Below are 18,200 nucleotides of genomic sequence, written 5' to 3'. Positions count from 1 at the left end.
CATTGGAAATCCCTGAGGCAAACGTTGGAAGGTTTAGGTTGTTTTCTTTGTTTTGTTTCGTTTTGTTTACTTTAGTTGTTTTGTTTTGCTCGAGGACTAGCAAAAGTTAAGTGTGGGGGAATTTGATAGGAGCATATTTATGCGCCTTAGTTAGCTAGTTCTTATGCATTTTTGTTATGTTTTCTTCGTTAAAGTAGTCTTTTAAGCTACTTTCATATGTTTTCAGGTTTAAAGGACATATTACATGAAATGATGCAATTTGGAGCTTTTGGAGCAAAACTGAGCTGGAATGTGGTGTACGCAAATAGAGCACGAGGAATGAACGTCCAAAACTATGCATCACACAATCTTCCTCCTAAGCCGTGCATCCCACCATTCCTATCCATCATCCATAAACCCTAATTCCCTTTAATCCAAAACCGTGCATTAATCAGCCACCATAATTCCATAACCCTAATATTCTATTCCCTAATTCGGAGCACCCATTCATGCCATTTTATTATCTATTCCATCACCCTAATATGCCATTATACCTTCCCACTAAACCCCCCCCCCCCCATTTAACAAAAGAAAAGTTTCAAGCCGTGACCTCCCATTATTAATAAAAACCTAACACTCCCATTATTCAACCATTAAGCCATTCACTCCATTATAATACTCCCATTATTCATTCAGCCGCACCACCCCTTAATTCCCTTTAATCCATAGCCATCCATTTAATCCACCCAAAACCGTGCAAACCATCTCTCCACTTCCCATTAATCGTCCACTTCTCATTATCCATTATCCATGCATTGCCATTATCTCCCACTAATCTTCATCAATCCATGCACTTCCACCTATATATACCTATCACTCATTCATGTTTAAGAGGAGAGGAATCCGCACCATAATCTCATTTTCCATTGTAATACACAAACATTTCCCCTTCTCCATTTTCTCCATTTCCACTCCATTCCACACTTCCATCCCATCAACCAACCTATCCTTAAACCTTGTGCTACAACAACGAGGAAGAGAAGAGTGCCTAAACGTTCATACAATTCAAATTTTGAGTTGTTGGAATGTTTAGGTGTTTCTTTGATTTCAAAGATATGAGGAACTAAACCCCCTTTAGCTAGGGGGTGATTCGAAACTATGTTTATATTTGCAATATGAATTAATTACTTTTGGTTGGAATTTCATAAGTTGTGGATTCAATTCGTTTAACTGTTTGATGGATAACGTATTTATGTATGTTCATTGAGATTGCAAGCTTAATTTTCATGCATGAATATGACGCTAGAATATAAGTGAGTTTCACCTAATCGTTATGAACTTATATTCACAAGTAGTGGAGGTTGCTTATAAACAATCGCGTTAAACGAATTCTTGGCATAAGTTTCATGCGTATTCCATAGTAACGAATGCCTCGTCAACACTTATAATTTTCATTGAACTTAATGATCTTTGTTGAATGTCTCTATCATGCGTATTCCATAGTTAGGGACTTTGATTAAGAATAATTTGGTTGTAATGCGTATTCCATTCAATCCAATGAATTTAGGGAAATCTGAAAGTTAATTTAAGCGGACCTAATTAACTTGGAGCATTGAGTTTCACAACTTATTGAAAGACCAACTGAGAATCAATATTTTATGCAAGTGTAACATGTGTGGAGAAGAACCCCTTGGCTATTCCATCATCCATATTTTCATCACATTCATCTTTACTATCTGTTTTAAATTATAATCTGTCCGTTTAATTTAATCTCGTCCAACCACAATCACCCCCCTTATTTTGTTAAGTCTTATTGATTTGATTTGTCTTATTTTATGTTTTTGAGTATTTGGAGTCTTTTAAACTTGTTTTGAGTCTTTTAGTTTGTCTTAGTGTTTTAAAAGTTAGTTTTATTTATTTGAGTCAAGTATTTAGCATCCCTAGTTAATCCCCGGTTAGAACGATCCCTACTTACATCATTACTACAATTGTCACAAATAGGGTTTAGTTTGTGTGCGTATAAATATCGCATCAGGGTGTCGCCATTTTCTTTAACAATGCTAGTATTTTGGTCAATACTATTGGATCATCGTGTAAGCGTCGTGATTCATTTAAAGAGAAACAACTAGAACAAATTAAGAAAGCTCTTGATATTGGTGATCTTGAAATGGGTAGAGGATTAAATCAAGAGATTAGTCTTATACGTCCTTGATTTTACATCTTTTGACAAAGCAAAAATTGTTCGTCTAGCCTAACTTTATCTTCAAGATTTTGATTATATGAAACTTATGAATCTTCCAATTCAACTTGACAATTACATTAACAATATGAAGATGCATAGTGAGTTTTCATCAATGAGAGGAATTGGTGATCTTGCAAAGGAGTTGGTGAAGACTGGGAGGTGTGCAAACTATATGTTAGTGTATAAGCTTTTTAAATTGGCTTTGGTGTTACCGGTTACAGCCATTTCGATGGAGAGAGCTTTTTCTGCTATGAAGATTGTGAAAACACCATTGCGTAACAATATGGGAGATCAATGGTTGAGTGATAACATGCTTGTTTACATTGAAAGAGATGTATTGCTTTTATTGATAATAAGTCCATTATGCGGCGTTTTCATGATATGAAATCTCGTCAGCAACAATTGTAATTTATTTGTATTGATAAATTATGGAAGACATTACTATATAAAAGCATTTGGTTATTTTTATTCTTTTGAACATTGGACTCTTTTAACTTCGCCCCTTCCTGTTAATTCCTAGCTTCACCATTGTTGGCACGTATTAGTATTTGGTGAGATTTTTGGCCCCCATGAGCGTAATCGCAATGGTGTGGCGGAAGACCATTTGAAAACGCGGTGGAGGTGACCCTAGCCAATCGAAAGGACAAACTCTCACTCCAAGGGCAATGTACGTCCATACCGTAGACGGTGACGAGGGCATTGCCGTCGACGGAGGTGAATAAAATGAGAAAGGCACCTTTGACCTTGGCGCAAGGGCCGAGGCAGATGTCACTACGGAAGGGGTCGAGAGGGAGAAGAAGTGGAGTGGATGCCAGGGTGCCGTCGCCAGAGCATTGGAGGAGGAGAACGGAGCAATTGAGCTGGTATGTTGATATTACCCTTTTACCCTTATCCGTGGAGGGTGTGCTTGGCCGCGTGATAGATTTGAACAGAAAGACGGATGAAAATTCGGAAATCCAACGGCGGGTGGTGATCGACTATAATAAGTTGGGGGAAAAAGTAAGGTTTGGGTAGTAGGAATCAAGTGGTGCGGTAGGGAAAACCATCACAGCAAAGGGAGCAGGGTATGGCGTCGTCCTCTTCTTCTTCATCAGCTGCTTTCTCAAGACTCTCTAATCTCCGTAAACACCTCCATCCCTCGCATTTCGACAAGGTAACAATCCAACTTCCTTCCTCTTCTTCTTCTTCTTCTTCTTCTTCCTCTCTCTCTCTCTCTCTCTCTCTCTCTCTCTATTTAGATTGTCTTCCAAATTTCACAGAGTCAGAGTTTTGTTCCTTCCTTTTCTTCCTTAAGGGTGGCGTCGGATCTATCAAGATTTCTCCAGAGGTTTCTGACGCTTTGTCCAATGGCCGTGCTGTTGTCGCTCTTGAATCTACCATTATTTCCCATGGTAATCTCTCTCTCCCTCTCTCTCCCTCTCTCTCCCTCTCTCTCTACACACACACACACACAGAAACTAATTGTGTACTGCAAGTGGTGGATTGTCCTGGTGCCGGGGCCTTTCTTCTTCTTCAACCCACTGTGTCCCTGGTTCAAATCCTCCCCCTCCCCTAGTCTGAGTTAAAGCAGTAATTTCGCTTGTATTAAAAATAATGGTAATTGCGTAATCCATTGTACTGTCAGTTAAGTATTTTTTGATCTACTGTCCTCTGCTATTGAGTTTGTAGTAACATTCTGAACGAAACCCAATTGGGTTTTTGCATATGGTATCATATTTCATTTTACCTTCGATACATCGTACCCGGCAGTTTGCAATACTCCAAATATATGGTTGCGGTTTTGAGTGGCGGAAACAGGAGATTGGCCATGTATCGATAGCTGAATGTGTGTGATATGTTGAAGGATGGTTTGTGTGTATGTGAGGAACTGCCGCTGTGAATTTTTTGCTCAAAATTGTTTGTTTTTCTTCTGGTGTTCAGGGATGCCTTATCCTAAGAACTTGGAAACAGCAAAGGAGGTTGAGGCAGTTGTGAGGGACAATGGAGCTGTTCCTGCCACTGTTGCCATTTTGGATGGCGTACCTTGCATAGGTGTTTATATTCAACTTTGTTCTTCTTCTTTCTAGATGAATTTATAGGCTTGGAGAGGTGGCTTATGTTAATTCTATGCCTTCTTATGATTGTGCTATGTTTTCTCTCACTGAATCGAAAAATAATTCTACTGAGTGAGTTTTGGTGCACTGATCTTAACTGCGTCGGTTGGTGATACCCTCCAAACAAATAAGATTACAAATTTACTTGCACAGATATTGTCCAATAAGGTAGTTGTAACTTGACAAGCTACCCTGTTTGTAAGTTTTAGCACACAACCAAGTTAAAATAAGTCCCCCAAGTTTATACATTTCACTTTGTCGTTATAAAGTATCTGGTTGCATTTTTTATGTATGTTTCTTAGTCCAATTCATTGAAAGCTTTTATCAACGCTTCAGCTTTTTGAATTCAGGAAAAAGTGTAGAGTATTCTAATGCTATGGTTAAGACTCATCTGCTAAGAAAATTCTTGTTAGACAATGCTACTGTAGGGGATTCTTGCTGACTTGATTCCGCCTTTTCTTTTTATTTCTTTTTGTAGGTCTGAGTATGGAAGAATTGGAGAAGCTTGCCAATCTGGGTCATAAAGTTCAGAAGACAGCTCGAAGGGATATTGCACATGTTGTGAGTAATTGATGCATTGCACTTACTGCGTTTGTTAGTTTTAGCAAATCTAGTCAATTCATCATGTTGACTGTTTTTAGTTTCATATTTTCATTTGTGCTGCAACCAATATAAGGGGATATTAGAACACATACCTGAAGTGGCAAATTTACACCAGCATAATTCATGAAAATATGCCTCAATACCTAACCGCCATTTATTAAAGAGAGAAAAGAATGCTGCTTTTTCAAATCTGGCTCTTTAACTTTCCCTTTATGCTTTTAGTGACTAGACTGTGCGGAAAATATTCATTTTTGTAGGCTTCAATCAGTGGCGTTGCACTTACTTCTGGAAAAGTGTTTGCTAGCCATCTTTTATTATTATGCTGGTGCATCCATAAAATAGCCTTCATAGCCACATAGTTAAGGGGTTCCCTACTCTGTTATCATGTACATTCAAGAAGTTTCTGACAAATGGAATTCCTCAACCATCGTCATAGTTTTTTCATGGTAATTTCTAATGCTAAATTTAACAAGAGGATGTGCTGACTCTTGTCTAGGTGGCAACCAGAGGGAATGGAGCAACTACTGTTTCTGCAACCATGTTTTTTGCTTCCATGGTAATTAGTTGCTTATAAGCTTTCCTGAAGGACTATGTTGTTGTTTACTTTGTGTTGTAATATTAATGTATGTTTTGTTAATACTTAAAACCTGGATGTCTTGAAGGTTGGCATCCCATTGTTTGTTACTGGAGGAATTGGAGGAGTACATAGACATGGCGAGCATAGTAAGTTTAACGCTGCATAGAATTACTGACAGTTCATGAGAGAAATTGAATTTGTCCATATGTCCACCCATGCTTTTGGATATTAGTAGTCAGAGTCATGACTACAGACAGCATATTCCTAATGTGTACAATGGCAATTTTTCCTTCTTATTGCAAGCCAAATCATATAGCTTCTGCGTTACATGGGTTTATGGTCCACCAAATGACCTATACTGGAGCACAGTAAGCAATGCAGTAGGCAAAAGAACTAATGTAGGAGAGATTAGGAACCTATGTGTCTTGCTTTTGGGATAGTTAGGTCTTATACAGATGGTTGAGAGGTTTAGGGTTATGGTTTTCTAGTTATCTGTCTGTACGGCTTGTGCGGGAAGGTGACGATTTTTGAGTTTTAAGGGCTGTAGGGCTGTGAACATTAACAAATTTATGAAAGTATACCGACTCCATTCACATATGTTACACACTCAGCAAAGTGAATATCCCATTTATCACAATGATAAGTCTTTAGGTATAAAGAAGCATATTTTAATATTAAACTACGTTTTCCTATTAGGGCTACAAGGTCAGTACTAAGTTACTAACTTGATTCCCAAGGAAATATCACAAGTACTAAAATTCAGAAAAAACCCCAGTGCAGAGTTGACTAAGGGAGAATATAAAAGTATGACTAAGTTTTGTGAAACTCAACTACTGGCCCTGCAGTTACAGCCACCTGTAAGAGCTTAATTACAAACTGAACTAACCCTATACTGTTGAAGGCATAATCTTTGAAACTAAAGACTCTTTGATTGTCATGTGCTGTCGCATATTTGGCTCATGTAGAAATGAAAATAATTCTTGCACAACTTAACATGCACAAACATGTTGGCACCGCTGACTTACAAAAAGTTACGGTGATAATGGGATGAAATGTTATAAAATTTTATTTCTTCCTTTTTGCAGCAATGGACATATCTTCTGATCTTACTGAGCTTGGAAGGACACCAGTAGCTGTCATCTCTGCTGGTGTAAAATCAATATTGGATATCCCAAGGACCCTTGAATATTTGGTTAGCACTACGTATCTCATTTATATCATTAGAAGTAAGTCATACAGATTATGAGCTATAAATAACTGTTTTTTTTAACCTTTTTCTGAGATAGGAGACTCAGGGAGTTTGCGTTGCTGCTTATAGGACCAACGAATTTCCAGCATTTTTTACAGAAACGAGTGGTTGTAAGGTATTGATCGTCAACTCTTTGAAAGTGTTATTTTTCTCCTTATAACAACAATGGTGTGTCCAATGTTCTTGCTCTTTTCTTTTATCTGTTTAATCAAATTCATGTTCAAAAATGGTGCTTCAACTAATTGTGGAATGAAGGCCATCCAAGTAGTGTTGATTTCATTTTATCACTTGATGGCTGGAAAATGATAAGCTAGATATATCGAATCATCCTTATTACCATATTCCTTAGTAGGATGCAAAGTTGCCCCTCGATTAAAATGGGTGTCAGCCTCTCTATCAGTGCGATCAAAATGGTCAAACTGCAGGCTCACGAACCTTATCCCATTTGGCATGGGAGGGATGGGAAGAGGATAGATTCAATCCTCTACTTATTGAAAAATGGGCCACTGTTAGAACTAGAGAATCATCATTTTACTTTGTTAAACTAAGTGTCAAATATAGAAAACTTTGTGGTGATAACACATGGAATGAAAGAAGTATGTGTGCAAAAACAGCTTTAAAGGGTTGCACCAATTATGTCCACAGGTTCATAAGGTAACATAATTTAGTTCAAATATGTATATGACTAATTTTTTTGTTATTTCTTTTATTCAATCATTACCTGTAATCTAGGTGCCTTGCCGTGTAGATACCCCAGAAGACTGTGCTCAGCTTATAGGCAAGTTACAAATCAATTTATCTTTCTTCCTTGTAATTATATGTAAAACTTACATTAATACTCCTTTCTCAGTTCTCACACACACATATATTTTCTTTATAGATGCAAATCTGAAACTTGAGCTTGGAGGTGGGATTTTGATTGCTGTTCCAATTCCTAAAGAGCACTCAGCTTCTGGAAGTTTAATTGAGTCTGCAATACAGAGAGCCCTTGACGAAGCTAGGTAAAATGTTGTTTTCTTGCCATGAGTAATCTTCAGTGAAATGTTATCTTTAATCAATACTAATTGAAGTTGTGTTCTCAGGGATAAGAACATAATAGGAAATGATGCAACTCCATTCTTGCTCAAGAGAGTGAATGAGCTAACGGGAGGAGCTTCATTGGCTTCGAGTATCCTTTATATATTCTTCTTTGCACAACAATGATATACAATTTCTAACTCCTAACGTATGGCGTTGACTCATCCAATCCTAAGGAACATTGGAGGGTTTCTTAAAGTGAAACTCTCATAAAATGTCATTTAAATTTTTTTGCATATGTTTGATTTATCAACTCAGTTTCTTAACCAACATAGACATTGCACTGGTGAAGAACAATGCACTTGTTGGAGCTAAAGTTGCTGTAGCACTTGCGAAGACTAGAGAACGCAAAAATAAAGGTAGGTAATGTTCTGTTGTTCTGCGATAATAATGAGGATACATCCATGTGTTTATTATAGAAGAAAAATATTTTTCAACGTATGTAAGCATGACCTCACATAATAGTCAGAAAGGGAAGCCACCAAGCAGTGCTGAGTGTGGCTGGAGATTGGTTAAAAGAACAGTGCAGCCTGTTAATGGTTGTTATCAGAAGCATCCAAAAAGTAGCACCGTACTTTAGGTGTTAATGCCATATGTTAGGGGGAGGGTTTATGAGTGGAAATGTTACATGTACAAGAAAGCTGAAGAAGGTTTTTTACTTATTCATTGTCCAGTTTGGGAAGTTTGGTGCTAGATTTGAAATTTGTGGTATTTTTGGGCAGATCGGTTAAAGACATGATAGCAAGGTAGATTGTTTAAAAATTAATGAAAGTAAACTTCTTTGGTATCTTTTGGTGTCAATGTTTAGATTGAAACACTCCTCCTTGGACATAAAGACTAGAACCCTTTAGAGTCTTTTACTATTTTCTTGTCTTTGCCTCTTTAAGTCATTGTATCATGTTCTGTGTACACGGGATGACATCCTCTTGGAAACTTTTTAACGAAAAGCCTTCAATTTTCAACTAGTCAAGAAACTCTATTATCATTCTGATTATCAACTGTGTGTACTTTTTGAGAGGATAATCGGTTGCTGGTGTTTCCTGATAATGTATAAGCTACAAGCACTAAATGTGTGCCCACGTTATTGGTATTCCACTAGTAGTTCCATTTAAAAGCAGTCAGTCGAGAATTACATGGAGAATTTTACTGAACACTCAAGTTATACATGATTCGAATGATACAGTTAAGGTGTCTTGTGCACACACGAGATTATTTCACTAAACTGATGCGACTGAGCTGCCTTCAGTAACAAAAACCGGATATATTTTTTACAGGTGGTGCAGAGTCGGCGTTATAGGGCTCAAAATATTTTCAACGGGATCTGGAAACCGATCATTATGACCAGTTGAGTTAATCTTCCTTCATGGCGATTCGTTTATTACTTTCACTATGTGATGATAAATGTGGCAATGTTGAAAAGGCCAAGCAGCGAGTTTCTAGTGTACATTACTGCCATAGTACTTACGTAAGCTTTAATGTCAGTATTTACACAATACAGCACCTTCCTACTACCGAAAAACAAGAACAAAATAAAACTAAAACAATTTATTTTTGCAAACGATAAAATAATCTATACACTAAATTCATTTATGGTTAATTTATGTGCTTATTTTCTTGGGAGTCTTTGTCGCTTACATTTTGTAGGAGATGGAAGCTGCTGAATGAGTGAATAATGTGCTTATTGTTCTGTAATAAACTACAAATTTCGGTGAGAAATCAGGTGTCCCCTTTCCAAACACTTCTGCTATGCATTTCTAATGTTCCCCAATTGTCCACTTGTCAGTTTAATTTCGATTACTTTGAAATTTCTTATACCTCAAGTTTTTCATTCAAGACAAGTAAACATAAACAAAAACAGATGCCTAAGTACCGTAATGTCGGAAAGCAATTATGTCTAAGAACTCTATACGGGTTCAATTTGTTATGATCCCACATCAACTACATTTAGGGGGATGTAGGGGTTCTTAAGTCCTTGGGGTCCTCCCACCTATTAGACTAGTCTTTTGAGTTGGGCTCTTCCCTTGGGCTTGAGAACCTAACGTTGGTATCAGAGCCTAGGTTCCTGATGCGGCGGAGGGGGCAACCTGGAAAGGGCTACCTTAACGGGACGACCAAAGGGTGCGCTACCGTTAAGAGTGAAAGTCATCAAAGTAAGGGCCGTCGTGGGCGTCGGCTTTTGAAGGGTGGTGTAATGTTATGATCTCACATCGAGTACACTTTTAGGGGTGTAGGGGTTTTTAAGTTCTTCGGTCCTCCCACCTATTGGACTAGTCTTTTGGGTTGGGTTCTTCCCTTGCGCTTGGGAACCTGACACAATTCCACTAATTCTCCTCTCCCTTGCAAGTTACTATTTAACCCACTAACACTAATGCTTTACTAAAAATAAATAAATAAATAAATAAATGCAATTACTCACATAATAACTAGCAATAATTTGATATTTGAAATCTGTCATTCATTAGGAGTTGAGCCTAAGGCCATCCAGTTGTAAATAAAGATAGTATTAGACCACAACAAAGAAGTGTGAAACTTGCCTATAAAATAGTGAAATTGTCTATGTTTGGAGTTTAAATTCTCATCCCCTCTAAATATAAAAGTGTAAAATATCGTTTGCAATAAACAAGCAAAGCCCTCCTATCCCTTGTCGTTGAAAATATTACAGCAATTAAAGGGATTACTACAAACCTCTCATCTTCACCTTCACCTTTGAGTGAACGATTTTTATATTGCGGTTGCGATTTTTTCAAAATCTTGGATACACCTAACCAAACCCATCATTTCTCGTCATCTGTCTTAGAAAGGGATCATCTCCGGATTTCTTTCATCAAATTTTCTTTATCAACTAATCTGGATCCTTAAAGTTTGATCCAACTACTACAAATAAGAGCCTACTTTAAAAGTTATAATAACTTTAGCCGTTGGATCAAATTTCAATGGGGAAGATTTGAAGAAAGGGATAAAAAGTCATAAAAAGTTTTTTTTTTTTGTTAAATAAATAATATATTAAATGGACAAAAGCCCAAATAGAACAACAAAGAACTGGGCAAAGAAGAAAATTCAAAGCACCAGCAAACAAAAGGGAAAACCTAAAAACCAAAGCCTAAGCCACGCAGGGAACGTAACAAACAACTTAGAGATGAAGAAGCAGTAACATTCTAGTTATGAAAGACCCCCATGTTAATGGTGGAAGGCTTAACTTTCAACAACTGTACGAAACCTTCTGCTACAATTCTTTAGTTGATCCAATATGATGCGGTGTTGATTGTGTACTTTGAAAGTTAAGTAATGAAAAGTTGATGTTAACATCTATAAATTACAAAATGAGAATACAAAATCCAGTCCCAAAAGGAGCACATAGTTTTATTTATTTATTAAGAAACGATATTATCTATACTAAAACGGTGGAGAGTGTACTAAGCCTTATAATAGATTAGCAATAATATAATTCAAATTCATTTTTGACGAGAAATGAGCACAATAGTTTCATCATAAATTTTGCACTATAAATTTCAAACACAATTTGTTAATTAATTCAGTCAAACAAAGAGAAAAATGTCGGCATCTACTTTATGGAGGGTCGCCTAACCTCCTTGTCTCTTTGTCTTAATATTTGCAACTTAAATACCAATTGTATTGCCATCATCCTATCATAAATGGCCATATTTCAAAACAAAACAAAATAAATAAGAACAAGTCCTTGTTTGTTTTTGGCAGCACCCAATGAGCTTTCTTGCTGTTTGTCTTTGTTAGGGCGTGTTTGGATTCTTCCAACCTTTGTGCATATTAACAAGTCATTGGCCCAGCGCTGATCGCTCAAGACAGAATCAATAAACTAGGTTAGTTTGAGTTTTGAGAGAAAATACCATCTATTTATATGTGCACATATCCTTTAACAGGAGGGATTTATAGGTGTGGGGCCCACTCCATATCGAACTTCAACGATCCGAACCGTCTATTTTGTAAGTCTCGATTCATAGATCATCTTTGCAAAAATTCAATTCAATCCGAAACCATTTGCTTATTTAATTATCAAGATAAAATTTCATTGCTTCTTATATAACAAAGTATTCGTTAATTTCTTTGAACTCAATTAGATGTCTTAAACATTTCCGATTTGGCTAATATTTTGCAAGGATGATCTATGAGTGCAACTTGAAAAATAGACGGTTCAGATCGTTGAAATTCGATGTGGAGTGAACTCCATACCTAATCGCCATGTTTTGAAGAAAAAAAAAAAATGGGGACCCCTTTTATTAAAGGATCTGTATATGTGTATATATTTGTGTTGAGTTTGACATGTACTGTGTACTTATTCTATTACAATGAGGCAGCTCTTTGATATGAGATGTGAGTGCAAGGTTTAAAAAGACAAATAGAAGGGAATTCAGACTTTTATCATAGAATTAATGTGTGAAGTGGCTCAACTTTTATAAAGACATGCAAAGTTAAATTTCTAATGTGGGCATATTGTTGGGTTCAACAATGGATAACCTAATTTGATACCATGAAAGAAATTAAAATTTCATTCTAAAATCAACTAGCTAAGAAATAACCAAACCTCTTATTGGCGCATACAAAAATCCCTTTCTCTCTATTAGCCTCGCAGTCTCAACAAAAATGAGTAAACATAATTTTTTGAAAATATATTTCCGACAAGAGGGTGAGAGATTGACCCAAATCGCACGATAAGCATAAGCTAACCATAATAGTTTGATAAAAAAACAAAAAAGTTTGATTCGAACTTCGCCATCTATAAAAATCAAATATAAAATCTTCCACCTAATATCATTAAACTATAGTGACAATAAAAAAAAACAAATTTGAAGGTGCAAGAAAAGGCTCATCTTCCCACAAATTTCGTGTTCCACTTGGGAACGCAGGACAACAAAAGGATAAGGACAAAAGGACTCCGCCACGCATTGTCGACAACGTAGCCATGACGTTCCGTCCGTCCTCCAAAGCTCCCAACTTTTAGTTTTATTAACCTTCAACTGTGATAAAAAGAGCAAAAAAATCCCAGAAGAAGAATATCAGCTCTGTGCTCCAGAGAGAGAGAGAGAGAGAGAGAGAGAGATAGAGAGAGAGAGAAAGAGATTGAATTTGAAGAGGCTGCTTTCCTTGAATTCTCACGGGCTTCGAACTTCTACTTGGGTTTTTGATCAATTACAAAACCCAGTAAGGATTTCCTTCTTCTTTCTTCGCTTGGTTAGTTCTTCTGCAACTAGTTTCTTTCTTCAGCTGCTTCTGTTGTTCTGTTTGTCACTTCTCCGGCGACCTCCTTCCTGAATTTCATTAGTTTTCTTTCTGAATTTAATCTGCTAATTAGGTGCTATTGGTAAGGCCTGATTTTGTTCAGAAAGCACTTTGGTTACACATTTTTCTCAACTTGGGAATTCATGCAATTTTGGTTCTTGCATGAACACTTGGAATAGGATACTTGTTTAGAAATCCCCTGAATTATTCGGCTAACTTTGTTATCGAATTCATTACCTACGTTTCAAGACGAAGGGTCATCGTCTGCACCTTCATCTCCTCTCCAATTCTTTTCCACGATGTCGCTTTCGCCTAGTTTAGGCTCACCGTACCCTTGGCTTAAGGAGCTAAAATCCGAGGAGCGCGGTTTGTATTTGATCCACTTGTTGCTCACTTGTGCAAACCATGTTGCCACCGGAAGCCTTGAGAATGCAAATGCCGCCCTAGAGCAAATCTCCCAACTCGCCTCTGCTGACGGTGATACCATGCAGCGGATTGCTGCCTACTTCACCGAGGCTCTTGCTGATCGAATCCTCAAAGCTTGGCCCGGTCTTCACACGGCCCTGAATTCCACTAAAATATCTTTGGTTTCGGAGGAAATTCTAGTCCGGAAAGTGTTTTTCGAGATGCTTCCCTTCCTAAAGGTCGCTGTTGTGCTCACAAACCAAGCTATTATGGAAGCCATGGAAGGGGAAAAGATGGTGCATATAATTGATCTAAGTGCAGCTGAACCTGCACAGTGGATTGCTCTTCTTCAAGTTCTAAGTGCGAGGCCTGAAGGTCCGCCGCATTTGAGAATCACCGGTGTTCATCAACAGAAAGACGTACTTGATCAAATGGCTCATAGATTGACTGAGGTGGCCGAAAAATTGGATATCCCATTTCAGTTCTGTCCCATAGTCAGCAAATTGGAAAATCTCGATATGGATAAACTTCGCGTCAAAACTGGCGAGGCTCTAGCTATCAGCTCGGTGCTCCAGTTGCACTCACTTCTGGCGTCGGATGATGAACTCCTGAAAAGGAAATCCCCATTAGCATCAAAGGGTTCAAATGGAAATCACTTGCCAAGAGCATTGCAAATGAGCCAAGGCACATTGGGTGAGTTGCTAGAGAAAGAGATGGGCAACAGGAATAGCCCGAGTCCTGATTCAACCTCGTCATCACCGCTCTCTTTAACTCCTTCGGCGAAATTGGATAGCTTTCTTAATGCATTTTGGGATTTGACACCGAAAGTCATGGTAATAACCGAGCAAGATTCTAACCATAACGGATCCACTCTTATGGAGAGACTACTGGAAGCTCTGTACTCGTATGCTACATTGTTTGATTGCTTGGAGTCTACGATGCCGAGAACCTCATTGGAGAGACTGAAGGTAGAGAAAATGCTGTTCGGGGAGGAGATAAAAAACATTATAGCTTGCGAGGGATCTGAGAGGATCGAAAGACACGAAAAGCTTGAGAAATGGATTCAAAGGCTTGATTTAGCGGGCTTTGGGAATGTGCCCTTGAGCTATTACGGAATGCTGCAGGCAAAGAGGATGCTGCAGGGCTATGGTTGCAACGGGTATAGAATGAGGGAAGAGAACGGTTGCGTGTTGGTTTCCTGGCAAGATCGACCGCTGTTTTCGGTGTCAGCTTGGAGATGCAGGAAGTAAAACATGAGTATTGATACTGATCATCTCAATGATGTTGGAGTTTCTCGTCTAGTCATGAAGAATTTTGTCCGACTGAATCTGTCTGCATTTCATTTGTTTATCTTTTATTTTTCGTTTTAGATCTAATTGAACGAATACTGATACTGACGTTTGGTGTTTGAATCTATATATGCGTAAGTTGTTGATGGAGTTTCTTGTGTTTTGGTTTTCTTTTCCTATGTATCTAATTTATCACAGGTGGTGCTGATATTTGCAAATGGGCCAATTTAAAAAAACACCCTAACAACTAACACTATTAAAGGCTGATTTATTACTGAGGTGTTTTTATAAAAAATAATTATAAAAAAAAGCTGAGTTCAAAAAAGTATTTGGTAAACACTTAAAAATAATTTATTTTCACAGTTTTGGGTGAAAAAAAAAATCTGAAAACGTGAAGGAGTAAAAATAAGCTTATTATTACATCATAGTAGAAGCAGTTTTTTTTTTTTTAAAGCACATCAATACCAAACTAACCCTAAATGTTATGCAAAATCCTTTTTTTATTTATTTATTAAACCAATGCTTTAAAAGGCAAAGGCGTGGGCAAATCGTTTCATAGATAGTAAGACAAAGCCTCACGAGACCTAAAAATTTTAATATATTATATTATATAATTGTATACAATATATAAAAAATATAATACTTGTAAAACAAATATTCATTGTTAGTCAAAAGTGCACAAGTCACACACAAGTTTTAACTAAGCACTCAAATTAACAATCTAGTGATATTCCTCTTCATTTGTAAGTGAGAGGTCTTAGGTTTGATTATCACCAAAGGTGAATTTGAACACATTATTGCTACCTCATTATGAGACTAAGCCTACATCCCTCCCTCTTAGTGTAGATAATATCGTTTGTTAAAATAAATAAATAGATAAATAAAACAACGAGCAAATTAAGTGGAAAATCAGACATCTAGAGTCTTAAGTAAGTGCATATTTATACATATACGAGAGTTTTGGATTTGAACATATACAAAACCTGTGACAACCCGTTCCAAATTTTACGTTTTTATTTTATTTTAAAAGCGTGAATTTACGAAATTGCCCTAGAGGCAAGGACTTTGACTTCCGTAGACCATCGATTTGAGAGATGTGGAACTTATTCTTTTAACATATCCTCGTAGTACTCATTGGTACGAACGTATAGGCGAAAGCCGTTTGCGAGTCCGGATTATAACAGTATAGTTACGGACGTTCAAAATTGGTTATTCAAGATTTAATGTTTATTTAAATTAAATCTCCACTTTGTGGGGGACGCCCAATCAGAAAATGGAGGGAGGAAAAAGGAAGTAAAGTTGGCAGCCAATCAAAAAGAAAGAGGAAAAGAAAAAGAAAAAAAAAAAAAAAGGGAAAACCCCCCCCCAAACCGTGACCCGACATGCACGACCATCCATTTTCCAAGGCCGATTCCGGGCAACTCCGGTGGAGTTTTTCGATGCCACCACCACCATCTTGAAGCTCTCATTCCCCTCTACAAAACCCACCCAAGAACCACCTTGATTAACCATGGTATGAGGTGGTTTGAGGCCACGAAAGTTGATGAAAATCAATGGTGCTCCGGCCACCCTTTTCGATTTTCCGGCAAATCGGCAAAGCGATGGCCGATGCCACCACTTGGGCTTTGTAGCCCATCATCCCAGGAGCAAAACCCGACCAACCTTGACCCCGTTGGACCACCGTAGACGACGAATCGACGTCGGGAAGTTTTAGGCACCCGCCGGCTTTGTGGGAAAAATTGACCATCTTCCGTCCACTTTTGGACTTCGTGGCAGGTATGAAAGTTGCTCCACTCACTGAGATGTTCATTTCTGTGAAGTTTGAGAATTTTTTTAAATAGTTGAATTTTCCGGCGAGTCGGGGCGGCCGACCGCCACCCGCGGCGGCGCGTGCGGCGGCGCGTGGCCAGTGGGCCGCCAATGCTATTTTTAGGCTATGTTGAATGTCTTGAATTCAGTTTCGTTATTTGAATGACGTAGGTTGATCATTGGAACCTAAATTTGTTACGATACGTTACTTGATAAAAATGTGAATCGACGATCCGACCGTTGGATCGTCACCAAAATTGGATACATTATAATACGTAATATTTAAATATCATAGGAATTTATGGATCGGGAATCCGACTTACGGATCTTCCTGAATTGGATTTGTAAGTTAGTAAAATAAATGTTCACGGCCACTTGTTTTAGGTAAGTGGCGGAGATCCGACCGTTGGATCGTAATGAAATTTTAATATGTTATTGTAGAAACATATTGTGGATCGTTGGGAGTTGCGGATTGGAAATCTGATATGCGGATCTTCCGGGGCAAGTTATACAGGGTTGTAAATCCTACCGTCGATCAAAGATCGACGGTTGACTTGTGGTCAATGGGTCTCAAACTATTTTAGAATGTCGTCGAGGTTGTGTTTTATGTGAATTACATATTCTACGGATAAGAGTTCTGAGATGTGATTTGATAATTGGTCACAGGGACCAATCATTCAGGACGCCTCGATGCGTGCGCTAGAGAATCATAGCGTGGACTCCTGGTGAGTGGATCTTTTCCTTTTTATCGTACATATTGTTGAGAGTTCTATCGACACTTTTAAATTGATTAGGCATATTACTTTCATATATAATTATTGTGAATGCTTGAAGTACTATGAACTACGAATGGCTTGATCCCTGTTTAGGGTACGTAGGCAGTCTAACGAGACGTTAGATGCAGCCATAAAATATTTGAGACAAAAGCCTTGTTTGGGAAATTGAGTAATGCGAAGGAAATTGATAAAGACAAGTTTTAGTTTTGTGAATTAGTTAGTTAATTAGTGTTAATTGGGTTATTATGGATAATTATCCTTGAAAATAAGTAGTTCGGGAGTAGAACGTTATTGATTGTACATTTCACACTATATAGTTTATAATTGAAAATGCTACAACATGGTTGAGTGTTAGATTGCATCATGGTATATCCATATGTATTATACTTGCATATAATTATTGGGAATGCTTTCAAGTGCAAAGGTGGACGCGGGACACCCAGGTAAGCTTCAGGTGAGTACATGTTGATGTTAGTGATGGTAGTGAGTACGATTGTGTTGAGATATAGCATAGCTCATAAACCTGCACCCCGGTGTTAGTGCTCCTGCCCGTGGCTAGGGCACAGTCCTTCACGTGATGTTCACCTCCCGCACCTTATGCTCACCTTGGATTCAAGGTAGGTGCACAGTCCTGTCGTACAGACCACTTTAGGTGGTTCCGACTCGTAGGTGACCCGCGATTATTCGCCCAGTCTTCACGTGATCGTAGCACTTATTTACACCCAGTCCTGTCGTACAGATCACTTTAGGTGGTTCCGACTCGTGTGCAGGTATACTTATTGAGCTATTGGCTAGCCAGGATTGATGAGATATGGATAAGTCGTACATGTCACTATAGGTGACTCCGA

General features: G+C 38.0%; 2 protein-coding genes across 3 annotated transcripts; both read left to right on the top strand.

Annotated features, from left to right (window-relative positions):
• Positions 1–2,844: 2,844 nt before the first annotated feature.
• LOC103946974 (pseudouridine-5'-phosphate glycosidase) lies at positions 2,845–9,588 on the top strand. 2 transcript variants are annotated; one of them, XM_009357804.3, is made up of 14 exons: positions 2,846–3,374; positions 3,516–3,612; positions 4,142–4,252; positions 4,793–4,875; positions 5,414–5,473; positions 5,580–5,640; positions 6,580–6,686; positions 6,781–6,858; positions 7,476–7,521; positions 7,624–7,744; positions 7,826–7,911; positions 8,096–8,179; positions 9,095–9,164; positions 9,465–9,588. In XM_009357804.3, exons 1-13 carry the CDS (start codon positions 3,288–3,290, stop codon positions 9,115–9,117), a joined length of 1,044 nt encoding a protein of 347 aa, XP_009356079.2. In that variant the 5' UTR covers positions 2,846–3,287; the 3' UTR covers positions 9,118–9,164; positions 9,465–9,588. The 2 variants fall into 2 exon arrangements, with proteins under 2 accessions (XP_048430751.1, XP_009356079.2); XM_048574794.1 differs by lacking the exon at positions 9,465–9,588 and having other exon boundaries at positions 2,845–3,374; positions 3,481–3,612; positions 9,095–9,417.
• A 3,607-nt stretch (positions 9,589–13,195) lies between these two features.
• Positions 13,196–14,917, top strand: LOC103930868 (scarecrow-like protein 3). The gene has a single exon (XM_009340264.3). It carries the CDS (start codon positions 13,373–13,375, stop codon positions 14,726–14,728), a length of 1,356 nt encoding a protein of 451 aa, XP_009338539.2. The 5' UTR covers positions 13,196–13,372; the 3' UTR covers positions 14,729–14,917.
• Positions 14,918–18,200: the final 3,283 nt, after the last annotated feature.

The sequence above is a fragment of a genome, unplaced genomic scaffold (assembly GCF_019419815.1).
Source record: "Pyrus x bretschneideri cultivar Hongxiangsu unplaced genomic scaffold, Pyrus_bretschneideri_v1 Contig75, whole genome shotgun sequence".
Taxonomy (NCBI): Eukaryota; Viridiplantae; Streptophyta; class Magnoliopsida; order Rosales; family Rosaceae; genus Pyrus; species Pyrus x bretschneideri.
The sequence above is the reverse complement of the archived record's forward strand: the minus strand, read 5'-3'. Positions and strand labels throughout refer to the sequence as shown.